The sequence below is a fragment of the Oryx dammah genome, unplaced genomic scaffold, assembly GCF_014754425.2.
Source record: "Oryx dammah isolate SB20612 unplaced genomic scaffold, SCBI_Odam_1.1 HiC_scaffold_12, whole genome shotgun sequence".
NCBI lineage: Eukaryota > Metazoa > Chordata > Mammalia > Artiodactyla > Bovidae > Oryx > Oryx dammah.
In genome coordinates, this window is record NW_024070196.1 from 11,360,172 (window position 1) to 11,387,414 (window position 27,243).

A 27,243-nucleotide genomic window follows, 5' to 3' on the forward strand; every position below is an offset into this window, starting at 1 on the left:
GGACTGATGCTAAAGCTGAAACTCCAATACTTTGGCCACCAGCTGTGAAGAACTGACTCCTTAGAAAAGACCCTGATACTGGGAGGGATTGTGGGCAGGAGGAGAAGGGGACGACAGAGGATGAGATGGTTGGATGGCATCACCAACTCAGTGGACATGGGTTTGGGTGGACTGCGGGAGTTGGTAATGGACAGGGAGGCCTGGTGTGCTGTGGTTCATGGGGTCGCCAAGAGTCGGACATGACTGAGCGACTGAACTGAACTGAGTACAATCTCACTGAGTCATTTCCCAGACTCAAACACTTCTATGACTCTACCCCACTCTTAGCTTGCAGTCCAAACTACTTACTGTGCTCTGAAGTCTCCACAATATGGGTTCTGCCCTCCCCCTTTTTTAACTTCCCTCTTTCCACTCCCTTCTTTATCACGAGCAAAGCTGATCCACTGAGTAAACAATTCTGGGTGTATGGCACCTGGGCATTTTTGTTTTGTTTGCTTTTTAAACTCTATAGGGTGAGTCTGTTGCCAGACTTCATCATGTTTCTCAGAGAATCTTCACATACATATTTTTGCTTGGTTCTTAGAAGAATCCTGTGATATAGGTATAGCAAAGATTAATATATATATTTCACAGATGAGAAGAAGTGAAGTCCAGAAAAGTTAGGAAGAAATGGCCTGAACTTCAGGGGTTTTAATTCTAGACTGTCACCACTCTACACTGATATACTTATTGATAGTAATATCACATCTTGTCAGTTCTAAATATTTAATTGTCCCCTATTTAAAAATGTAAAATAATTAGTATAAAGTGATATCATTTGGCCTCTGATTACTTGCTTAGTAGAATAATAGCCACCACACAGCTATTATTCCATAACTCTGTTTATTTCCTATATAACAATGTTCATGCTCTGAAATTATTTATGATTTGTTTACTTATTTGTTGGTTGTGTTCTTCCACTAGAATATACACCTCACAAGGGTATTGACTCTGTTTGATCTAGAACAGTGCCTAGCACTTAATAGGAAACTCAATAGCTATTGATTGAATAAATAAATACACTATTCAATTGTTTGAATAGTGTATTTGATCTGCAAGGAGATGAGACCAGTCAATCCTAAAGGAAATCAACCCTGAATATTCATTGGAAGGACTGATGATGAAGCTGAAACTCCAATACTTAGGCCATCTAATGCAAAGAGCTGACTCATTAGAAGAGACCCTGATGCTGGGAAAGGTTAAAGGCAGGAGGAAAAGAGGACAACAGAGGACAAGATGATTGGATGGGATCACTGATTCAATGGATATGAGACAGTGATGGACAGGGAAGCCTGGCGTGCTGCAGTTCATGGGGTTGCAAAGTGTCAGACATGATTGAGCGACTGAAAATTAACAACAACTTTCAATTGTCATTTTATCTCTTTGCATATGATTTATTATTGTTAGAAGTGAAGTAGTAATCTAATACGTCATTAACTTAATCCTAACTGAAAATAATTTTTAAAATATACTTAGTAATATATCCATAAACTCTTTCTGCATAAATGAATGAATGAATGAACCTTCATAACATACAAGGAGGCCACTTAATAGAGCTTTGTTTGGATATTCAGTGACACATTTAAATTTTGTTTGCCTTACTGGCTTTTTGTGTTGTTTTGGTGGGAGGCTAACTTATTAAGTATTTTTGGATATTGTCAATTGCTATGGTCTGAATGTTGTGTTCCTAAAATTCATATATTGAAATCCCATTCCCTAGAAGTGTAGGTAGATGGGGTTTTTAGAAGGTGATTAGGTCATGAGGGTGGGGCACTCATGAATAGGATACAGTTAGTCAGTTCAGTCGCTCAGTCGGGTCCGACTCTTTGCGACCCCATGAATCGCAGCACGCCAGGCCTCCCTGTCCATCACCAATTCCTAGAGTTCACTCAAACTCATGTCCATCGAGTCAGTGATGCCATCCAGCCATCTCCTCCCCTGTTGCCCCCTTTTCCTCCTGCCCCCAATCCCTCCCAGCATCAGAGTCTTTTCCAATGAGTCAACTCTTTGCATGAGGTGGCCAAAGTAATGGAGTTTCAGCTTTAGCATCATTCCCTCCAAAGAACACGCAGGGCTGATCTCCTTCAGAATGGACTGGTTGGATCTCCTTGCAGTCCAAGGGACTCTCAAGAGTCTTCTCCAACACCACAGTTCAAAAGCATCACTTCTTCATCGCTCAGCTTTCTTCACTGTCCAACTCTCACATCCATACATGACCACTGGAAAAACCATAGCCTTGACTAGACGGACCTTTGTTGGCAAAGTAATGTCTCTACTTTTGAATATACTATCTAGGTTGGTCATAACTTTCCTTCCAAGGAGTAAGTGTCTTTTAATTTCATGGCTGCAGTCACCATCTGCAGTGATTTTGGAATCCCAAAAAATAAAGTCTGACACTGTTTCCACTGTTTCCCCATCTATTTCCCATGAAGTGATGGGACCAGATGCCATGATCTTCGTTTTCTGAATGTTGAGCTTTAAACCAACTTTTTCGCTCTCCTCTTTCACTTTCATCAAGAGGCATTTTAGTTTCTCTTCACTTTCTTCCATAAGGATGGTGTCATCTGCATATCTGAGGTTATTGATATTTCTCCCGGCAATCTTGATTCCAGCTTGGGCTTCTTCCAGCCCAGCATTTCTCATGATGTACTCTGCATATAAGTTAAATAAGCAGGGTGACAATAAACAGCCTTGACGTACTCCTTTTCCTATTTGGAACCAGTCCGTTGTCCCATGTCCAGCTCTAACTGTTGTTTCCTGACCTGCATATAGGTTTCTCAAGAGGCAGGTCAGGTGGTCTGGTATTCCCATCTCTTTCAGAAGTTTCCACAGTTTATTGTGATCCACGTAGTCAAAGCCTTTGGCAGAGTCAATAAAGCAGAAATAGATGTTTTTCTGGAACTCTCTTGCTTTTTCCATGATTCAGCGGATGTTGGCAATTTGATCTCTTGTTCCTCTGCCTTTTCTAAAACCAGCTTGAATATCTGGAAGTTCATGGTTCACATATTCCTGAAGGCTGGGTTGGAGAATTTTCAGCATTACTTTACTAGCGTGTGAGATGAGTGCAGTAGTGCAGTAGTTTGATAATTCTTTGGCATTGCCTTTCTTTGGGATTGGAATGAAAACTGACCCTTCCAGTCCTGTGGCCACTGCTGAGTTTTCCAAATTTGCTGGCATATTGAGTGCAGCACTTTCACAGCATCATCTTTCAGGATTTGAAATAACTCCATGAATAGGATTAGTGCTCTTATAAAAAGAGGCTCCGGAGAGTGCTCTAGCTTCTTACATTATATGAGGACAGAACTAGAAAGTTCAGGCTATGAACCAGGAGGGGCACCCTTCCTGGAGCCTTGGTCTTAGACTTCTGGCCTCCAGAACTGTGAGCAATAAATTTCAGTTGTTTATAAGCTACTCAGTTAGTAGTATTCTGTCGTTCAGTAGCTCAGTCGTGTCTGACTCTTTGCGACCCTACAGACTGCATACTCTGCTACATCAGCCCAAATGGACTGAGACATCCATCAGCTAGCTTATTTGTCCTTATCAAAGGGAGCTCAGCTCTGGAACTGATATATTTATAATGTAGTTTCCCTAAAATTACTATATTTAGATAGCTCTTGGCATCTTTCATTAAACTGGAGTTGTTCAATTATAAGTGTTTGAGGTCAAGATAGCTTTCAGCCCTTTCACTGAGGAAAAAAAAAAGGCAGCATGATCTAACCTTTAATTATTATAGGATCAAAAAAATCAAAAGATTTGAAGGATTAAAATAACGAGTTGAGTGTTCTGATTCTTATTCCCAGTTACCGGAATTCATACACGAAGAATGTCTGTGTGGAGATGCTGCGGGATGGTTATCATAAGTCCTTTACCGAGTTCTTCGCTCTGACAGAGAAGTGGGGTGCCCTGAGGGAGGCTGCGAGGGTCCGATCCCTGTCCTGGGCACAGAGACCCCTGGAAGAGCAGCCCGACAAGCTGGATCACTTCTACTACTACCTGACCAGGGCTGAGACAGCTGAAAGGAAAGGTACGTGGAGAGGTTTGGGGAAGCAGCACCGAAACCAGAACAGGGAGCACCTGAGGGCAAGTTCCCTGCTTCATATGTGAAGTTAAGACCCTTAGGGCACCTCAGCACAATTCAGCCTAGTCAACTAAGCATCTTCATGAAATGGACAGTAGAGGATGCTGACTCATAGAGTGCCCAGACACATGGCCGTCCTGGTGATGTCACTCTAAGCCTGGGTAGACACTAAACAAATAGCACCTAGTAACATCTCCAGGGCTTCCCAAAGTATTAAAATCTTTGGTGTCATTAATTATACATCTTTATATAGTTTTCTTCTTTATACGTAATCTGAATATTGACTTTCACTGAGGAGCCCTTTGCAGAGTATTGTAATTTGCCAGTTAAATTTATTTTCTAGTATTTATAGAATGGAATTTGAAGGTTTTATCCTTAAGTTCTATGCTTAAGATTTCTATCAGAGAATTTTTATTAGTGAATCGTGAGGAGACAGGAAAAGTCTGTAATCCACAATTATGAATAAAATTGTTAATTTTTTATTTGCCATCACATCATCTCTCATTAATTCCTTTTTTGATATTGTAAATTTTTCCAGAAGGTCAATATGTTTCAATCTACTATAGTTATAGTGATATCATTGTCATAAGTATTTCTTAGTTACATGTCCAGAATTGGTTATTTTATACAATCAAAGAAAGGAAATCCCCAAATTTGGCATATATATTTGGTATTCTCAATTGTCTTCTTCTTTGACTTTTTTTGTGTGAAAATACCACTGGACTCAAAAAGAGAGAAGCTTTAAGCTCCACCATGAAAATGTCTCTATTTCATTGTACAGCACTATACATAAGTGAACTTGTGTGTGCATGTGTGTATGTGTAGACAAGAGGTGATTATTTGTATGGTGAAAATATTTAACTACAGAATTGACTTTGAAAAGAGTCCTTTGGTGAATATTAAAATGTGATTTACATATAAGTTCTCAAGAAATTAACTGTTTTAAATTTTAAAATGCTATTGTGAAAAAACTTATTTTCTAGGTCAGCCCCAAATTCTGAGGTGATATTTACACTGAAAATAGAATTGATCAAGATAAAATTTGTTCATAAGTCATTTCTTTCAAGTTGAATTAATTTGATTCGTTAAACATTTTAAATAGACGCATTCATTTTAGTAGCATAACAGTATAAATTTAGGCCAAACACATCAGTAGTCATAAAGTATCATAAAAGAAACTTATAAAGCATTTTATAGTTATAAAGAAACTAGAATGCTAAATAATCTATTTGAAGGTAGAAAAATACTTTATTTGAAAAACTAACTATATTATGTATAAATTAAAATGATTCTCCAATCCCCCAAATTTAAAAAGTCCAAGCTTCATAATAGCCAATGTCTTATACACATGTACAAGTAATGAAATATTTTTCTTACTGAGTAGTTTGTCACATGTTCATGGTAACTAAGGTTCTATTTGATAAATGGAATAAAATTACTTCTTGCTCAGAACAACTCTTCTGTAGGGTTATTGACTTCAAAATGCTGTGGCTTTTGCCTGGTTAAAATACAAAACGTTAAAATTATTGCAAAAAACATTATTGGAAATACATCAGTTGAAGGACAAGTAAACATTTATATGCCTCTTTAAAAAGAAATGTGTAATTTTTTCACATTTAACACATGAACTTTATAGGAGAAAAACTGTAATTTAAGAATGTCCTAGAAAGTTGTGCAGGGAATATGTATAGAAACTCTTACTAACTTGAATTAATTCTAAATCTTAAAACCCATATATACCACACACTTAATCTAGAATATAGAAATCTGTTAATAGTTCCTGGACGATTTCACCCCATTTGGTTGTGGACTCTGAGACAATTATCTTGAAGCAGCATCGTGTCTCTGAGTATTCTCATTGCTTCTCATTGGAAAGACCATCACTCTAAGGTCACGATGAAGTTCATTTAATCAAAGCTATGGAACTAACAATAGTCATCTCAGGTCAGTTCTGTCTCTTGAGACTCGCAAAGCAGAAACCCGGAGTTATTTAAATTACTTTTCAAAATATCACTTTCTGTTTTACAGCAAAGAAATGTTTAAAGGAAGCCAATCATTCTTTTTGGATTATTTTCCATTTGTTACAAAGTATTTCTTTGTCCCTGACTGATACCGTTCTTATATGACCCAATGTGAGTCATCTCTGTACCATCTGTAACATGATTAGAGCCTGGTGCCCCATGGGGCTGAGAAGAGATGGCAATAATGGTAATGGGTAACCAAATCAATAGATAATTCAAACATTATTTACACTTGACTTTAAATTATTGTCAAGGGTTAAGCAGCAATTTTTTTCTCTAATAACATTTATTTAAGATACCCAAAGTATGTTTTACTCAAGCAGAGTCCCACTGGATGTTTATACAGTTTATGTAAAGAAAAACAAAAGTGAGTGTCTGGTGAAATTAGTTTGAGAAACAACCATGTGAATTAACATATACATTAAGCAGGTTGGTTTGTTGCAGGACTTATCAGAGCCTTTGACATGTTAATGTATCGTATGTTTCACTGAAAGAGAGAAATTAGTAGGAGCACTTTACAGATTTATTTCATCATGAGATCTCCTTTTAAGGTAGCATAGTGAATATTGGTCTAAGGAATAAATCAACAATAAAATTGATTTTCATCTTATTAATATAGCTGCTGACAATTTGAGGAAATATTGTGCAAGCAAGGAGAAAAGCCTGCTTAGAATGTAAAAGGTATAAACCATGTATTTGTATTATTCAAAGGTTCAAAACTTTCAATTTTTCCATAGAAGAATAGCTTAGCTGACAGGTAGTCTTTAAATATAAAGACTTTAAATATAATCTAAATAGCTTCTAAGCAAAACAAAAAACTTTATCAAATGTTGGAAATGTTTTTCTATTAAAGCTTGATTACTGAAAAATGGAAAATTATTTTAGATTTGCATACATATTTTTTAAAAGCTCTTTGTATGACTTTTTAAAATGGAAGATATGAAACGTTTTATTTACAGGTTTTAAAAATAGCAGCTCTCTAATCACTGTGTATGTGGGCCTCCCTGGTGGCTCAGATGGTAAAGAGTCTGCCTGCAGTGCAGGAGACCAGTGTTCGATCCCTGGGTCAGGAAGATCCTCTGGAGAAGGAAATGGAAACCCACTCCAGTATTCTTGCCTGGAAAATCCCATGGGTGGAGGAGCCTGGCAGGCTACAATCCATGGGGTCACAAAGAGTCGGACACAACTTCACTTTCACTTTCAATCACTATATATGAGTAAGAATATAAAATATTACAAAACAGATTTTAATGCTCTATTCATATTAGGCATGGGTCCAGAATGGAAAGATAAAGCACAAGAGAAATCAGTTCTGAAATGAGAGTATTTGTTTTAAGTAAATTGCTCAGGGTTTTACCCCCTACTTTTCACCTAAGCTATTGCTTATTGTGAATAACCTTTAAAAGGCAGAAAGTCTCTGCAGAATCTCCAGTTCCTTCAAAACTGGGGAATAGGGAGAATGTATTTTAACTTTAATTTTTAGTTCTAAAACTTATTTTGAGATAAATCTTAATTTCCTATGGAATTATGAAGTAGCGATTTCCCTGGGGGCATAGTGATAAAGAATCCACCCACCCATGCAGGAGATGTAAGAGATGTGGATTAGATCCCTGGGTCAAGAAGATTTCCTGGAGGAGGAAATGGCAACCCACTTTAGTATTCTTGGGCTTCCCTTGTGGCTCAGCTGGTAAAGAATCCGCCTGCAACGTGGGAGACCCAACGTGGGTTTGATCCCTGGGTTGGAAAAATCCCCTGGTGAAGAGAAAGGCTACCCACTCCATTATTCTGGCCTGGAGAATTCCATGGACTGTGTAGTCCAAGGGGTTGCAAAGAGTCGGACGTGACTGAGCGACTTTCACTTATACTTTCCGGTATTCTTGCCTGGAAAATTTCCATGGACAGAGGAGCCTGGCAGGCTGCGTGGGTGTGCAAAGAGTTGGACCCAGCTGAGCGACTGAGCACAGCACAGCACACACAGGGTGTAAAAGCTGACATTACGTAGGTCTTAAATTTCTTTGGGAACATTGGAGTGACTTATGTACAGTTTTCAAAAGTTAATTTTTGTTGTAATCAGCCTATTGTCAATTTTTTCTCAGCCTTTTGACTTTAATCTTATAGGAGTACCAGTGGGCAATATGTAATGCTTTTCATAATTGTAATTATTTCAGGCATATATAGATTGACTCTTCTGATAGTAGTGAGCAATTAATATCACTTAATTCCAACAGATAGTGATTGCTGTAAAAAGTCCTTGGAAGGGTAATCCATAGCCTACTATTTACTTATGACTGTGTTTTTAGCACAAATGCAAAGAAATACAAAGATTATGTATTTTTTCATGTCCACCAATAGAATGAAATCTACAAGAGAGAAGTACAATTTAGCACAAACATTTTTGTTAAAGTTTATGACTGTTTGCAATGAAGTTTGTAAGACTGATTCACAGTTTATCAGTATATTTTTTTGTGTACAAATAGGTCAGATATTTGCCACTTTAGGGGGAAAAAAGAGGGATTTAATAAACTGACAGCTAATAAACTGGTAACTTCCTGAGTGAGAGAAATGACTAGTATTAACACATTTTCAGCAGAAGATGTTCATAGAAAAGATAATGCTAGAAATCTACTGTTTCTTAACGTTGCTAGTAACTTTGTACTGTCAGAAACGGTGCTGTAAAGTGTATGGAACATACAGTGATCATCATTTCTTGTATCTGTCTATAAGCTGCATGCTTACTTTTTCTTTTGGGTGAAAATACCTTGATATTTTTAGATTTCATCTGCTTTCTTCCTTTATCTTTTTGCCATGGTTAGGAAACATTGCATTCTCTGGAATCTCTAAATACTTTTCAAATCTTCAGTGGCATAAGTACTTGCTGATACCATATACTCATTTATTCCAAAAGAACTGAGCCCATTGCTAGCGGACACCATTCTGTTTTTGTCTTGTATAAAGACTACTATATCAACCAAAGAGTATATCAGTCTAAGCGCTTCAAAAGATTTTTTTTTTGTTTTTCTCATGTGTACATCCTTTAATTAATATAACTAGTTTAATAGTTAAAACACATTAATTTTTACATTTCCAGTTTTTAAATAGTTAATCACGCTTTTAAAGAAAAATAGAAATTAAATGTCACTATATTGGTTTGCCATTTTAAGAGATGTGCCTTGAGACATTTTTCTAATGCCTTTTCTGATGTTTTTCTCTCTTTGAAGAATACTTTGAAGAGGTCTATAATAACTTGTACGCTCTGGCCTGTTACTTCAATAATTCTGAAGACAAGTGGGTTAGAAACCACTTCTATGAACGATGTTTTAAGATTGCTCAAGTCATCAAAATTGACGGTGGGAAGAAGGAAGCCGAGGCACATGGACACATGGGGCTGCTCTTCGAGGAGGATGGTGAGTAGCCCTTTGCCAGGGTGCCCTAGGGGCTTTGGAGGCGCTTGAGTCCAGGCAACCAGAAAGCATGTAGGGGTGGAGAAAAAGACCCGAGGCTTGGTGTTAAGAATGTAAGTTGTGTGTGCTGTGTGCTCAGTCTTGTCCAACTCTTTGCTACCCCATGGGCTGTATGTAGCCTGCCAGGCTCCTCTGTCCATGGGATACTCCAGGCAAGAATACTGGAGTGGGTTCCATTTCCTCACCCAGGGCATCTTCCTGATCCAGGAAGTGAATTGAGCCTCTTGTGTCTCCTGCCTTGGCAGGTGGGTTCTTTACCACTGTGCCACCTGGGAAGAATGTAAGTTATTGAGATTAAAAAGCAAAGGGATGTGACTTTGGACTCACCCTCTATATTGCTACACTCATACCCCACCTGAGTACTCAGCCTAGAGTTCCCAGCAGCAGCAGCACGGAGAGAAAACTTCTTCCCAGCCTTCCACCTACATCTTTCCTCCACATTGCACCGTTTCAAGTTATTTTTCCTTTCGTGTAAACCTTTTCATTCATTTTAACTTGATTTCTCATGTTTGAAAATGGAAAAGAGGAAAGACACACCTAATGATTTTCCTAACATGCCAAATCCCTTATATTCAATCTCTATAACTCAGATACCATTTGTTGTGGTTTTATAATAATGTCTGAAGGAAATATTTCTTTATAAATAATGTCATGCTTAATAATATTATATTAAGACAAGCCAAAGCCTGAGACAAAACCACAGATTCATCAGAAACATATTTCTTATGGTGGTTTAATAAAGATTGTGAGTAGAAATTTAAGAATTAAAGTTATTTGTGGAAGAATAGTGGTTAGATCATTTACAAACCAAATATATGGGAAAATGGAAATATTTGATCAGAAATAATTCTGTTTCTCCCCTCAAAGCACTCTCATCTCCATGAGAGTTTTTGGCAATAGGGTTAAGTTAGAAAATATTTGCTATTTTATGGCTAGAACTGCCTAGGACTTTGAGAAAGGAGGGGGAAAAAAGGCTTTCATGCCTCAGGAAATTGCACGTTGTATTCTACAGCATGGTAGGTACTGGAACGTGGCTGATGGTCAAGGGCTCTCTTGGGTGATAGGTATGAAGAAGAGCAGAACAATTCAAAGAAGTGAGAGATCATAGGTACTGGATTCAAGGAAGGCAAGATGGAGCCAGAGGAACTGGTGTGGGGAGGACTTCTTTGGTGGTCCAATGGCTAAGATGCCAGGTTCCAATGCAAGGGGGCACAGGTTTGATCCCTGGTTGGGGAACTAGATCCCACATGGTACACAGAGAGGCCAAAAAAAAAAGTAAAAATTAAAAATAAATAAATAAATAAATTTAAAAAAAAATAAAATAAACTAACTTAGGAAGTAAAAATAAATAAATAAATAAATAAAAATAAACACTTAAAAAAATAAAATAAAAATAAAAAAAGAAGAAGAAAGAAGGGACTTGTCGGGGACATGAAAGATGGATGTAATTTAGGCAGGTAAAGAAACAGGAATATATTCTGTAAGGCAGAACTACATAGACCAAAGCAAAATTAGAGAAAATGATAGGTGCAGCAACTTGGTTAAAGTGGCAAGTATATTTCTGAGCAGTGACAGGGACTGAATGTGTATGGAAAGGTTTGGGTTCAGAGTCTAGGCTTCTGTCTCTTCAGTCTAAGGAAAGGAGTGTGATAGGAGTCTCACTGTGAGACACCCCATGGGAAGAGGAAGGGGGAATGGTTAGGAAGCTGCTGCATTCATTCCACCTTGAAGGAACAATCCAAGAGTATTTACAAGAATATATTTGAGCATATCCACAGGTTTCACCTGTGGCATGTGGGATGTCAGTTCCCCAACCAGCGCTTGAACCAGTGCCCCCTCCTTGGGAGCATGGAGTCTTAACCACTATACCACTAGAGAAGTCTGTTACGGTACAATTTATGATGTCTCAAAGCAAAGGGTTAGCAACATTAAGCAATACCTATACAACAGAGTTCAGTGCAGTCACGAAATTACAAGTTAGAGCCAAATTCATTCGTTTAGCAAGTATTTGTTTAGGACCTAATGTCTAGAGATAAAACAGCTAGCAAGATAGACAAAATATTTTCCTTGCGACACTAAGATTCTACTGGGAGAAACAGGCCTTAACCATTCCTGTCTATTATAACGTATGAACTAGTGGTAAATGCTGTGATGAAAAATAAGGCAAAGGAATAGACAGCAGTTGCTACTTTACATACAGTGTTCACCTTTTAGAAGATGAAGCATGAAGAAGGTGAGGGAGTGAGCCTTATAAAAATCTGGAGGAAGAGGTTTTAGAAAGAGGATGTAGGGAGTGCCAAGTGAAGGCTCAGCACTGTCTGGAACTCAGTGAGGAAGGTGGGGGATGGAAGGAAAGGAGCCAAGTTTAAACCAGGAGGTTGGGATCACTTGGGAGCTTGTAGGCCAAGCTCCTTTTGGATTTTATTCTAAATTGTGTGAAAAGTGAAAGTGAAAATGTTAGTTGCACAGTCATGTCTTACTCTTTGCAACCCCTGCCACCCCATGGACAGTAGCCTGCCACGCTCCTCTCTGTCCATGGCATTCTCTAGGCAGGAATACTGGAATGCTGCTATTTCCTTTTCCTGAGGATTTTCCCAACCCAGGGGTCGAACCTGAGTCTCCCACATTACAGGCAGGTTCTTACCATCTGAGCCACCAGGAAATCTCAAAATATATATCAGTTTAAGAAAATGCTCATGGTATATTAAAGAGAAAATGAGATCCAAACACAAGGTAAAATATAATTATATTTGGTATGTGTTATGTACCAACCAAGTGTTAACAGTGGTTGTTTTTTGAATGTGGGGATCATACATAGGTGATTATAGAATTATGTACTGAAGAGTTATTACTTACTGTAATTGAGAAGTTACTTGTTAAAACTCTAGAGCCTGTTGTTAAAAGTAAAGTTTAGTTTTTCAGTTTGTAAAAATGGAATAAATTCTTGCTTATGTAAAATTCAAAGTAAAATCTTTGCATAAGCTTTTTAAAGTGATTATTCTCATTTCATAAGTGACGTAAATCATTTTTTAAGCTTTTAAAAAATGATTAGCTTTTTTTGAAGATGAGGAAACTGTGGCACAAATAAATTGAGCTTGTTAGTGCTGGGGCTAGTGTTGACTCAACTGGCTTCAGAGCCTGTGTTGGCAGCCACTGCCCTACGCAAACCAAGAACTGCTTTACTTTCAACTGTAAAAATTCCCCAAAATTATACACTACAGTGTAATTTAGCACTTTCTTGTTCTCTACTGTAAGTATATCCTTCAGATGTTGTCTGTCTTATTTTGTTTTTATAATTGAAACCATCAAATTCTCCAACTATGAGAAATCAAACAATGGAACTTTCAATTACAGACTCCAAAAAAAAAATTTTTAAGAAAGAAGTAACAAATAATATATGAAAATTAAAGCTGAAGAAGCCAGGGCTACCCTGATGAAAGTTTAAGAGTGGCCTCATTGAGTTTCAGATAGCTACCATAGACATATTCTGAACTTTTCTATACATTTTATTTCTGATTTTTAAAACTTGGTGTGATATTTTTTAATTTATTGCAGTAAAAAACACATAATAGAATTTACCATCCTAACTATTTGTGAGTGAGTTCAGTAGTATTAAGTGCATTCTCACTGTTGTGTAACAACAGTTCTGGTCTCCATAACTTTTTCATCTAGCAAACCTGGATCTCAGTACCCATGAATCAACAATTTATGATTTTTAAAAATCTGTGAATGTTTGTATTGGAGGATTTGTTAATTGTTTTCTTTCTTTCTTTATTCATTCTTCTATTCATCCACTTATTCAACAAATGTTAGAGCTACTACTTGCTAATGGTTACTAATACAATTAGCAACCAGGGCACCACATCAACTTAGTGGCTGAGAGTGAAAATGAGTTTGGAAAATGTGATCAAGGTGGGGCTGCTGTGAGATTACATTCAAGGGCCAGTGGCTTACTCACAATTAGATGCCCCACCCTATAGCATGATAAAATGCACCCAAATGCCATAATAAATAGAATGTTTTGTCTATAAACCTATTCTTAAGTTAGATTGTGTTTGTTTGGAGTTTTTTTGCAACTCCTTTTTGAAAGATCTGAACTAGTTTCCTATGCCCTTAATCAGTTCATTGGCCACAAGACCCATGCCTTTGTTGCCTGATTGATAAAATGATTTGAGTTGATATTGATGAAAGTTTTAGAGATTCAGTTTATAAGTTCATAAGTTCATTCATTCATTCATAAGTTCAATGTACTTATGAGGAGGATAAACTAAGACTACTTAAAATATGGGACTAGAGTGCCATGAGGGCTCACCTGAACATGGGGTCCCCCTGAGGTGATGGTGTGTAGCTTCCGCATATCTGATCTGATGGGTCCAGACAAGCCCCATGGAGGCCCCGCAGCAACAGCTAGGTGGCAGCTGTGCCCAGAGGCAGGTGGCAGCCTCCTGGTTCCAGGGCGCCCATTCAGGTTAAAGCAGGGTACCAGCCAGCAGATGGCAAAGGGCAGTTTGTCACAGCACAGTGAAGCAGGCTGCAGTCCAGGGCATGGCTCCAGCACCCTCGGGGAACTAAAGAGCAAATGAACATGAGCAGAAGCCATGTCATGGGGACTGGGCACCTGGGTGCATTCGGGGCCATTGTTCAGCCCACAAGTACACCGTCTGACCAGAGCACAAACTCTAGTCTCCACTGCTGCTAAAGATGGTGTTGGTGTGCAGTGTGGACTGGCTTCCATTGACTCAAACGCTGGCTGTCTATTCTCCAGTTTCGATATCTGCTAGGGTAGCAGGCATGACGTACTCATGGTCTGACAAACACTTGTAGCAGATCGGAGGCTGTGTCTTCTTTCAGAATTGTCACCTACTTGGAAGGACAGGTGGATAAGCAGCATTCACACCACATCTGTGGAGCATTGGAGAAAGTTCTCAGACCCTGGGCTAGTAGGAAACATTCCCATACATTCCAGAGCAGCACACAGAGGTCTGGCAGGGCTGGATGTCAGAGTCTGGGAGAGAGATGGTTTTCTAAGAGCTGTGATTAAGGAAGTACCAGGCTTCTCCCTGGGTATGGTCTGGGACCAATAACAAGATGATGTGCCAGAACCTTAACTTCAGTCCTCTCTTGCCAGGTCACCGTTTAGTTGTTGGGTCGGTGAACTAGGATCCAAGTCTTGGAGTTGCAGCTTTATTGGTGGTAAGCAAAGAACTGGTGGGGCTGAGCACATCAGCATTCAGAATTGAGCAAGAACCAACAGCTCCTACCTTCCTTGCTTCCACTTATTTAGGATCTGAGTCCAAGCCTTGCCTTTGACCAAATTAATGAACTTAGCACTGAGACTAGCCAGTTTCCTTGGAGTCTTGTAAGAGTTGAGTCTGTTTTTTGGGAGAGCTAACCCAGAGGATGAGAATTGGTCAAGGAAACACTTGATTTCTATCTAGCTCTCTGTCCTGTCCTGTCTCCCCCTAGTTCAAAGAGGGCTGGCTTCAAGCAGCATCTCTCACTCTGCCAACAATCTATTCCATTTCAACTCATATGGACTTGGAATGTAGACCTCCCATCTCGGGAGACAGAAGGATGATAAGAGTAGACGTTGGGTGACCACCCTTGGTGCTGATCATCTTCCCTGAGAACAGGCAGGGGGAGGCCCTTTTAGGAACAGCTTAGGAAGTGCACATCTTCCAGTTCCAAAGTTCTTCATCTGTAGCTGTAGCACAGGGATTGAGTAAAGACTGACCCAGACCCGCAGCGTTGATCCCAGAGTCTCCTAGTAGCTGGGACTTCTGCAGAAGAGTTGTCCTGGTTGGCTTGGTCAGTTTACGGCCTACAATTTACTGTTGACAGCCAATCCTTAGGACAAATTCTGGATGGTGTATTCCAGTGGGATTTGCCAGGGGGCAGAAGGAACCAGAAGGAGGGTTACAGTGGAATGGCTCCGCCTCCCCCAAACCATCTGGTAGTGCAAGACAGATCCAACACAGGAGGCCCCACTATATGGGCTTCCCTGGTACCTCAGGTGGTAAAGAATCTGCCTGCAGTGTAAGAGACCCAGGTTCAATCCCTGGGTGGGGAAGATCCCCTGGAGAAGGGCATGGCAACCCACTCCAGTATTCTTGCCTGAAGAGTTCTATGGACAGAGGAGCCTGGTGGCCTACAGTCCATGGGATTGCAAAGAGTCAGATATGACTGAGCGACTAACACACACACACACCATTGTAAAGGACTGTCTCCTTTACCATCTTCATCTCATGGAAGGAGGTAGAATTTGGAAGCCCACTTTTCTTGTCTTGTACATAGATTTGGTGGTGGTTTAGTCACTAAGTCATGTCTGACCATTGTGATGTCATGGACTGTAACCCGCCAGGCTCCTCTGTCCACAGGATTCTCCAGGCAAGCATACTGGAGTGGGTTGCCATTTCGTTCTCCAAGGGATCTTCCTGACCCAGGAATCAAACCCAGGTCTCCTGCATTGCAGGCAGGTTCTTACTTCCCTGGTGGCTCAGAAAGTAAAGAATCCACCTGCAGTGCGGGAGACATGGGTTTGATCCCTGGGTTGGGAATATCTGCTGGAGAAGGGAATGGCTACTCACGCCAATATTCTGGCCTGGAGAATTCCATGAACTGTATAGTCCATGAGGTCACAAAGAGTCAGACATGACTGGGTGACTTTCACTTTATCCTGTTTTGTAATAGTCAGCCCTTTCCTAACACATCCTCCACCCATTGTAAGGCAGATGCCCCCTTTCATTTTTTTTGCATGAATTTTATGAGAGGCAGTAGTTCAGCTTTCCTCTCAGTGACGTGTCCACTGTGTATTAGGTAATTGCTTTTAATATCATACACACACACACCACCAAAGGAATTCTATCACTGAGAGTCCTAACCCCACAGGGGTTCTACTGCTAAGGATTGTTCAAAGCTAGTTCCTGCTAATGATCTCTGGCCAGCCATCCTGAAGGCTGACCACAGTATCACTAGCATTTTCTTCCCACTCCCATCTTGGCCTTTGGTTTCTTTCCAGCCCCCTGACTTGCTTCCAGAAGGCCATGTTATTGGCCTGGAGAGATGCCCGGTTTGCTGGGACAACTGCCGTGCTAACAAAGTCATTGGTCAGCCGCACTCACAGCAGGCCCACCAGGGCCATGCTGCTCTGAGGAAACTCAGAGAGACAGGCGCAGAGCAGGTGTGCAGGTCTCCCATTGCCCTTCCATTGGATGCTCTGTGTTTAGGGAACTGTTGTCACACTCTTGGTATAATTGGGGACCAGACCCAATAACAACATGACGTGGCAGAGCCTTGACACAGCTCTGTCCTGTCACCTCAGCATTCATCGTTTGATGTCGGATCAGCCAGCCCTTCGCCTATGATTGGTAAGGAGGAGCGGATGAGGTCTCTGCATTGGGATTGCGATCACAGGATTGTTTGTTGTTTGGAGAAGGAAATGGCAACCCTCTCCAGTATTCTTGCCTGGAGAATCCCATGGACACAGGAGCCTGGTGGGCTACAGTCCATGGGGTTGCAAAGAGTCAGATACGACTGAGCAATTAACACACATAGAGTATGGCAAAGAAAATGATAGGATATGTCACAAGATTTGCCACCTAGGCACTCATAATTTCGGGAGCCCCAACCTCTTTCCTGTCAGGAGAGAACTCTAGGGTCTAAGCCTTTGATATAGGTCAGGATTCATTGCCCTAAAAACGCTAACCTACCTGGTTTCTTTGGAACTTAGCCAGAGTCCATCTCTTTTTCTAGGAAACTAATCTACAAGGTATCAGTTCTGGACAAGTTAACCCTTATTTGTTAAATCTGGAAGTTCTGTGTAAGGAGTGACATGAACATGCAGAAACTAGGGTCATATTATGAACACATAAGTGCTATCCTTTAAAAACTAGGACAAAGTCGGTAAGATGGTAAGCTTCCAAAGGATCTCTACCACCAAAGACTCGTATTTTAAAGAGTGGATCAAAGCGGAAGCCTCAGTTAAACTAGAGGATCCCTGTGCTATACAATATGTTCTCATTAGTTGTTTGTCTTCTATGTAGTATCAGTAGTGACCTGAATGGGAAGGAAGTCCAAAAGGGGGGGGGTGTATGTACGTGTATGGCCAATTCATTTTGCTGGACGGTAGCAAGTAACACGTTGTAAAGCAGCTATACTCCAATAAAAATTAATTAAGAACAAGTGAATGAACAAAAGTAAGAGAAGATCCAATTTCAGTCCTAGAAGAATGCCTGCTAGATGCTGGAATTGAGTGAGTGCTAGTCTTACCAGCGAGCAGATCCAAGGGCAGACTGTCCATTCCACTTGCCTTTAAATACCTAGACTAAATATTCCCAATTGAGACATGTGGAAAATGAAAGAAAAACCATTAATCTGAAAAACAAACCTATAAATGGAATAATTAGAAAAATTCCTAGTGTCTTCAGGAAGATACAAGAAGACAGAAAAGGTTAAGGATAAAACCAAATGAGATGACAGTGAGCCCCAGATGAAGTAAGGAAGGCTTTCAATGAAATGCAGATTTCATTTCAATGAAATGAAATTATTCCTAATTTCAATGAAATGAAGTTAATTGGTAGAAGTAAACTACAGAGGGGAGAAAGGAAAGAGCAGGATTGTGTGCATGCTCAGTCACTTCAGTCGTGTCCAGCTCTTTGCAACCCTATGGACTGTAGCCCACCAGGCTCTTCTGTCCGTGGAATTTTCCTGGCAAGAATACATGCCTTCCTCCAGGGGATCTTCCCAATCCATAGATCAAACCGTGTCTCCTGCACCTGTAGCACTGCAGACGGATTCTTTACTACTGAGCCACAGGGAAAACCCTAGTATATAAAAAGTGACACCACAGAATATTGAATCAGTGGTGTTGAGGGCAGGCAGACTTGAAATGTTTTCCCAAAATGCAGGTGAAAGACTAAGAAATGAAAACAATGACATTATATATTTGGAAGTTTCTGAGATAGAGTAGATAATAGCCGAAATGAAAACAATAACCAAAGACATTTTAAGAAAGCTTTCTTAACCCCCACAAACGATCTGAGTATGCAGATTGAAATAGCTCTTTATGTTCTAGTCAAAAATATAAAGAAAGATCCATAACTAGATAATTCTCAGGAAATTTTTTGAACGACTCAGATTAAGACAGATTCCCACCTTTATCTGAAGAGAAAACACAGATTGCCTGCATTGAAAGCAAAATTAGATAGTCTCATTTTTTTCTCCTTTGCAACAAAAAAATGCCATGAAACAAACAAACAAGTAGAGTCCAGGGGATTTGAGGGTAGGGGAAAGAAAATGGGCTGCTATAAACATCAGAATATGCTACAGAAGTTAGTTCTATTCCCATGTGAAGCAACTGGAAGATATTCTTACATATGCAAGCTTCAGAAAGGACACTGTGAACGTAGTTTCCCTGTATGCCATATTCTGTAACCCAACAAGAGATAAATCAAAGGTAAAAATTTTAAGCAGAAGGAAGTTCTAATATAAAAGAACTGACAGTATACACCGGAACTGGTTAAATATTAAGTGTATACAAAATGTCAGTAATTTTGGAGATAGAAATACAAAGTATAAAAATTATGTTGTATACAATATACACTCCTTTGAAAAAATGTTTAAAATTGTGTGATTTAAAATTTTCTGTTTATGATTTTTTAAACATTTTATGGTAATGTTAATTACATCAATGACTTATTTTAAGATTAAATTTTATAAGAAACAGTTAAACATAAACTATAAAAAAATAGAAACTATAAAAAATAGAAACTATAGGCAAGCATTTATTTTAGTCTTAGATGGGAAAGACCTTTGAAACATAAAAACAATGGAACAAAGCGCAAAGAAAAGTGATGGGATTTATGGAAAGATAATGATATCTTCTCACTGCTCCAAGCTCAGAACCAAGTCAGAAGAAATACGGGAATCAAATAGATCATAATTGCTAAGGCTAGGTGAGGAACAGAGCTTATATCTGTTCAAATCAAATCGATTATCTCACAGAATTCATCATAACCACCTAGCTGCTGAAAGTTAGCTCATGCTCAGACTCTCCTGTGGGTTCTAAGCTTGTGCCTGTGAACTTCAGCATGGCACTTGAGAACAGAGTCTAGAGAAAATGAAAGTTCAGGATTTCACCAGCCAGAGATATTGTTGCTCCTTCTCTGTGGTAAGAAGTAAACAGGGAAGGAGACAGCAGGTCCCATCATGAAAACAGGAAGCTAGTGAAATAGCTTCCCCTCTTTCAGAAATACTGACAGATTTGATACATCAAGACAAATTATTTATTGAAGACCTCATTTAATTAAAGAGAAGCTAAAACTTGAAATTATTGGAAACAAATATAATAACAGATTAGTATAATTATTACATAAAGAACATTTACAAATTGGTAAGAAAAAAACACTTGACTCACATAGCATTACCACACACAAAGCTAGTGGATGTGATGGGAATTCCCGCTGAGCTTTCTCATATCCTAAAAGATGATGCTGTGAAAGTGCTGCACTCATTATGCCAGCAAATTTAGAAAACTCAGCAGTGGCTACAGGACTGGAAAAGGTCAGTGTTTTTCATTCCAGTCCCAAAGAAAGGCATTGCCGAAGAATGCTCAGACTATCACACAACTGCCCTCATTTCACATGCTAGCAAGATTATGCTCAAAATCCTTCAAGCTAGGCTTCAGTGGTACATGAACTGAGAAATTCCACATGTACATGCTGGATTTAGAAAAAGCCAAGGAACCAGAGATCAAACTGCCAACATCTGCTGGATCATAGGAAAAGCAAAGGAATTTCAGAAAAACACCTACTTATGGCCTCATGACTACGCTAAAGTCTTTGACTGTGTCACAACGAATGATGCACATTTGATGAAACACAACAAACTGTGGAATATTCTTAAAGAGATGGGAATACCAGACCACCTTACTTGCCTACTGAGAAACCTGTATATAGGTCAAGAAGCAACAGTTAGAACTGGACGTGGAACAGCAGACTGGTACAAAATTGGGAAAGGAGTATATCAAGAGTACATCAGGTGACAGGTATATTGTCACCCTGCTTATTTAACTTATATGAAGAGTACAGCATGTGAAATGCTACACTGGATGAACCACAAGCTGGAATCAACAACCTCAGATATGCAGATGATACCACCTTAATGGCCGAAAGCAAAGAGGAACTAAAGAGCCTCTTGATGAAGGTGAAAGAGAAGAGTGAAAAAGCTGGCTTAAAACTCAACATTCAAAAACTAATATCATGACATCTGGCCCCATCACTTCATAACAAATAGAGGGGGGAAAAGTGACATTCTATTTTCTTGGACTCCAAAATCACTGAGGATGGTGACTGCAGCCATGATATTAAAAGATGCTTGCTCCTTGGAATAAAAGCCATGACAAACTTAGACAGCTTATTAAAAGGGAGAGACAGTAGTTTGCTGACAGAGGTTCGTCTAGTCAAAGCTCTGGTTTTTCTGGTAGTCATGTATGGATGTGAGAGTTGGACCATAAAGAAGGCTGAGAGCTAAAGAATTGGTGCTTTCAAACTGTGGTGTTGGAGAAAACTCTTGAGAGTCCCTTGGACAGCAAGGAGATCAAACCAGTCAATCCTAAAGGAAATCAATCCTAAATATTCATTAGAAGGACTGATGCTGAAGCTGAAGCGCCAATATTTTTGGCCACCTGCTGGGAAGCACCGACTCATTGGAAAAGACCCCAATGGCTAGGAAAGATTGAAGGCGACAGAGGATGAGATGGTTATGGCATCACAGACTCAGTGGACGTGAGCTCAGGCAAACTCAGGGAGATAGTGAAGGGCAGGGAAGCCTGGTGTGCTGCAGTCACAAAGAGTCATGCACACAAAGGAAATAGAATGACGTGACTAGGCGGGTGAGCAACAATAAATTCGATACAATAAACTCTTATCCAGCCAGTCAAAATGCTATTTTCCAATGATTATAGTAATAAGAGCCACCACTTATTGAGTGCTATATGTCAGTCACTATAAAAGTGCAAATTCTGGCCAGTGGTTTATGAGTACTCACTTCCAGGCTGAAGCTTGGAGGAGCAGCTGAGTCCTTCCTTTTACCTCTGTTTTTGCCACGATGGCCATGGAGGAATTATGATGAGATGGTGAAATCTTGAGTTGGAAGCAGCCTGTTCCCTGAATGAGCATTTGGAGGGGAGCTGCTCAAGAGAGTCACTCTACCCTAAGGGGACTTCACCTGAACAAGAAAATTACTTTGTCTAAGCCCCTGGGATTTCAGGGTCTGTTTACTTCCATGGTGCAGCCTCATCTAACTTTGATGGATACAATCTCCAACACTTGCATGCCCTCATTTGAATGAAAGATTTCACAAGTCTTGTGAATGGCTTTTGGCTGTTTCTCTGAAAATGTCACACTAAAGCTTTCCTTTGGGATGTGATATATAATGTCTTTGTGCTTTTCCAAACACTTCCATTTTAACATTTTGAGACACTTTACAAATCTTTCTCAATTTACTGACATAACTTAGTCTCCCAAAAATTCCATTTCTGTTTTTAATGTAGAAAACATAGATGCATTTTACAACATGTTTCTATATTGTTTGAATATAATAGATGAGCAACATATTTATGATCCAGAAAATAAAAATAAGTGATTTTTTTTCTTTATTTTTTTAATATAAACTAATTTTAATTGGAAGTTAAATTACCTTACAATATTGTATTGGTTTTGTCATATATCAACATGAATCCACCACAGGTATACACGTGTTCCCCATCCTGAACCCCCCTCCCTCCTCCCTCCTCCCTCCCCGTACCATCCCTCTGGGTCAGAATCACTCCATCACAAGTCTGCAATAGTGTTTTGCCTGCTAGGCAAAACAGGGTCCTAAACTATTTCAACATCCCATGATTATCATTATTGAAGAGTAAATCCAGGAGGAAATAGTGGTTTACTTGGCTGATCCTGTCTTGAGTATTAGCACAAAGACTTATGACCTGATCATGGGTCTTGAAATTGGGATCCGAAACTTGAGCTCACTCACTCAGTCTGGACTTCTCATTCCCTTCACTGAAATCTCTCAAAGCTCCCTCTGGGCTAATTCAGTAACTCAGTGTGGAAGAACCACCAACCATGAGAGCAAAGATGTTGAAAGTACACAAATAGCAGATGTGATTGTCAGCACTGAAAACTGCCCACAGACACCTCAGAAACCCATCAAATGAGAGCATTGAATCAATTTCACAGATTCTCTAGATGCCTTATCTGAGAAATCAAGGGAGTCTGATCTGCTATCCTCAAGATAACCTACCCTGAAAGTATGTCTGGCACTCAGCCCCACTGAACCATCATCTCAGGTAATGCATACGGCTGGAAACATCTAGCTGTCTGTGGACGTTCTCAGAACAGGTTTTCACTGCTGAAGTACAGCTTTAGGGACACACGTTACGTGTAGATCCTTGCCATGAATACTCAGACTCTCATTCTATGCCTCTAGGGACGTTGTTGTTTTAGTCGTTCACTCATGTCCAACTCTGCGATCCCATGCAAAGCCCACCAGGCTCCTCTGTCCATGGAATTCTCCAGGCACAAATACTGAATTGGGTTGCCATTCCCTTCTCCAGGGGATCTTCCCAACCCAGGCATAGGACCCTAAGTCTCTCACACTGCACGCAGGTTTTTTTTTTTTTTTTTACCATCTGAGCCACCAGGGAAGCCTAGAGACATTGGGTGGCCTCGAACCATACCAGTATATCTGCTCAAAAGAAAAAAGCCCTGTAGCCCTGCTCACCACCTAATATTCATAGGCCTTTGTATCCCTATATTTTTATTTTCCAGCTGCCCCTTGGGTCAGTGATTCTGTGCAGGATGGTTGCCTTTCTCAACCTGTTTTCTCAAGCAACAAATATGATTGTTAATACTGACTTAGACAACATTTTTATGAAAATGCCGAGATCTCAACCCACACATCCTGCCCCTGAGGCAGAAGTAGTAACGCCACCACAGATCATGGGCTGTGGTAAAAGGAAAGCAGGCCGAGGGTCTTATGCTCCCTGAAGTTCTACAGTCTCTCTCTCCCACCTAGAAAAAGCACCGGGATTCAAATGAGTAGGACTTTTAAAAATGTGTGCCCATTCACTCAGTCATGTCCAACTCTGTGCGACGCCATGAACCCCACCGGGCTCTTCTGTCCATGGGATTCTCCAGGCAAGAATACTGGAGTGGGGTACCATTTCCTTCTCCAAGGAACTCTTAAAAATGGGTAAATCATCGTTATATGTGAAAAAAAGAAAAGCATTCCAAAAGTTCGGTTGTTTCTTGTTATAAAAATTATTGGGAACATGTGTACACCCGTGGCAGATTCATGTTGATGTATGGCAAACCAATACAATATTGTAAAGTAAAAAATAAATAATAAAATTAAAAAAAAAAAGATTGGCAACACTTTTAGAAGTGATCACGACACACAGTTGGGCCTCAGCACTGTTCAGGGTAGATTTTCTGGCTCTGCTCAACCTGGAGTTTGACTCATAAATTTCTGGGACAGTTTTCACTGTTGCCATCAACAGCCTGGCTTTCTTCCCTTCCACCTTGTCTTCTGTATCTCTCTGTGTACGTTCGTATTTTCAGATCCATCATCTGCCAGACCATTAGACCCCCATCCTTCATTGGATGCCTCTTCAGAAAGTAAAGGAGCCCTCTAATCCCCACCCTGTCTCCTCTCTGCTTGAGCTCAGATTCGCCACTGGCACGGGCTCCTACATGCATCTCACTCATAACCATGTCTGGGATACTAGTTGTGTCTGGGTTTAGTAGGATAATAAGCCTTTTTACCCCCAGCCTGCAGTCTCTTACCCTGGAGCCCTGGAGCCCTTATCCTGGAAGGCAGGTGCTGCCCTGCCTTCCTTTGCTTCCTCAGTGTTGGTGCTGACTGCTCTCAGTACCGTACACAACCAAGACGGGACCATACTGCGTATGAATCTGATACTCATTTAGAGAAAAATTTCAATCATATTTGCTATGGATTGAATTGGGACCCATCAAGAGATGTTGAGGTTTTTTTTTTTTTTTTTTTTAAGAAAAGGCCTTCTTTTAAAAATTTTAATTTACTTGTTTATTTTTGTCTGTCCTGGGTCTTCATTGCTGCGCGTCGACTTTCTCTGCTTGCGGTCAGTGGGCTACTCACTAGTTGTGGTATGCGGTGCCTTCTCTTGTTGAGGAGCATACTCCCCGCCACCAGGGAAGCCCTTCTAGGTGCGGGCTTCAGTAATTTTGGCTTATGGGCTCTACAGCGCGGGTTCAGTAGCTAAGGCACACGAACCTAGTTGCTCCCATGGCATTTGGAATCTTCCCCGACCAGGGATCAAATCCATGTCCCCTGCATTGGCAGGCAGACTCTTAACCACTGGACCACCAGGGGAGTCCCCAAGAGGTTGAATTCTCAACCTCAAGTACACGTGAATGTGACCTTATTTGGAAATAGAGTCTTGGCGAACGATCAAGTTGAAATGAGGTAATTAGGTGGCCCCAATCCGATATGACCGGCATCCTTATAAAAAGGGCAAATTTGGGTGCAGAGAAAGTCGTACAGAGGGAAGATGTGAAGACATAAGGAGAACCTCATCTACAGGCCAAGGACCAGGGACCTCCCTGGTGGTCCACTGGGTAAGACTCACCTTCCAGTGCCAAGAGTACAGACTCGACCCCTGGTTGGGGAGCTAAGATCCCACGTGCCTCGGCCAAAGAAAAAAATATCCACAGAACACCTGCTTGGAGTGAGGTATTGAACAGATTCTCCCCCACAAGCTCCAGGAGGAACTAGCCTTGCTAACCCACACCTCGATTTTGGACTTCCAGCCTCCAGGACTATGAGAGAGTATATTCTGTTATTTAAACCACCCAGTTTGTGGTACTCTGTTATAGCAGCCTCAAGAAACTAATACAATATTCGATATAGTGTCAGTGGTTTTTATTAACTAAAAAAAAGTGGGTTTTTTTAGGAAAAAATAAAGGAATATAATAGTGGTGGGTGATATAATTGAACATGAGAAGGATGTAATGTTCTCTTATTTTAAACACTTATCGTGGGTGGTGATCAATTGAATATTATCTAAAATAATATAAGGAAATTTAAAAAAAAAAACCTCCTTAATATCTAATATAAACATCTCTTCCTAGAGTTTTGGCTTTTTACCTTACTCTATATTCCATTATAAAAATGACTTCATTTGGTGAATATTTTTATTCTTCCGCATTTGAAATGAAATTCATCATCACAGTATTCAGTTCTCAAAAAAAGGTTGAAATATAATATAATCAAAGATTTTAATATTGTCAAAGATGCTACATCAAATGGGTAGAAATTTCATGGTAATTTCTTATTCATCATGGAATAATGTTTGCCAGTTTATTAGAAAAACAGCCTTAATAACTAAAAGAAATGCAAAGGATATATCAGTTTTTAGTGTGGTATTTTATTTTCTCTTTCATTTTATTAAAAATTAATAGCGATGTGAGCTCTGTTGAGAGGATTTAAAACCCATCAAATATACAAAATCTTAACTGAGGCAGCCCTGAGAAAGGCACCAGTGCTGTGGGACGGTGGCAGACTTATTTTGCTTTAAATGCTATGTCACACTATTAGAATTGGTTCTTGCGTGTGTGCTCTTTTATTCGGAAAGCGAAACTAGCTAATTTTAAAGATTTCATTGAATTACAAAGCAAAGAGAGGGACAGAAGGTTTTTACAGTTGATAAAAATAATAATGATGAAGATTAAAGAACTATCAGAGATCCAATTGTATTGTTAATCATGAAGAAAAGTGGTGGGGGGGGGTGTTAATTATTGATTGGTTCTTTGGATAGTAAGGCAAGTCCAAATCTACAAGGATATTAGAAACATGGGACAAAAGCTTTAATAAAAATGTGAGATATGTAATAAGTTTATTATATAAAGATATAATAAAGATATAAGGCAAACAATAGTCACGGTTGATAGACGTTGGATGACCATCTTGGTCTGCGTAGTTAACTGAAGGGCATTTGAGCATCAGACTAGAGATGAAGTCTAGCAGAAGAAAAACTGTTAGATTGCACAGTAACCTTCGATTCACTTTTGACACTGCTGTGTGCTAGGCAACCGTGTGTATCTGGGTGAGTTATCTAGTCATGGCAGACCTTGCTTTCCTTGTCTCTACAGTGAGTGAGTAGGAGCAGCATTGTTCTGAGTTCACGTCCAGCTCTACTTTGTATGGTCACTTAAATAGCTATTGAAAGATCAGTCCTTAAAAACTGTTACCTTCTTTAATTTTCCTTTAAAGCATTAAGTGTATTTGAAAGGGGAAGCCTTGCTTCCATGAATAACTTTTCTGCTGGCTTTCCAAGTGGTGGGATTACTATTGTGTACACAGTAGATGCTTAGTAGGTACGTATTCTCCTGGTCTCAAGAGCCTGCAGGCTTTATCTGCACATCCCTGTTGTTCCACTTGGATGCTGGGCTGCTGCCTACAAACAAGGAAATTCTTTGAAGCATAGTAGCTTGGGTGGGAAATAGAAGAAAAAAATTGTTCCCTGGGGATTAACTTTATAAGTGTTCACAGTTGATATTCAAGAAGAGATGCTATAGGGGTGACACTAAGGGTCAGGGAAAAGACCGTT

General features: G+C 39.9%; 1 protein-coding gene across 1 annotated transcript in view; it reads left to right on the forward strand.

Moving 5' to 3' along the window:
• TTC29 (tetratricopeptide repeat domain 29) overlaps positions 1–27,243 on the forward strand; it is a 261,987-nt gene that overhangs the window by 40,119 nt on the left and 194,625 nt on the right. Inside the window, exons 5-6 of the mRNA XM_040250416.1 lie at positions 3,840–4,063; positions 9,357–9,542. Of these exons, the coding sequence (XP_040106350.1) occupies positions 3,840–4,063; positions 9,357–9,542 (410 nt within the window). The remainder of the gene's footprint in view (positions 1–3,839; positions 4,064–9,356; positions 9,543–27,243) is intronic.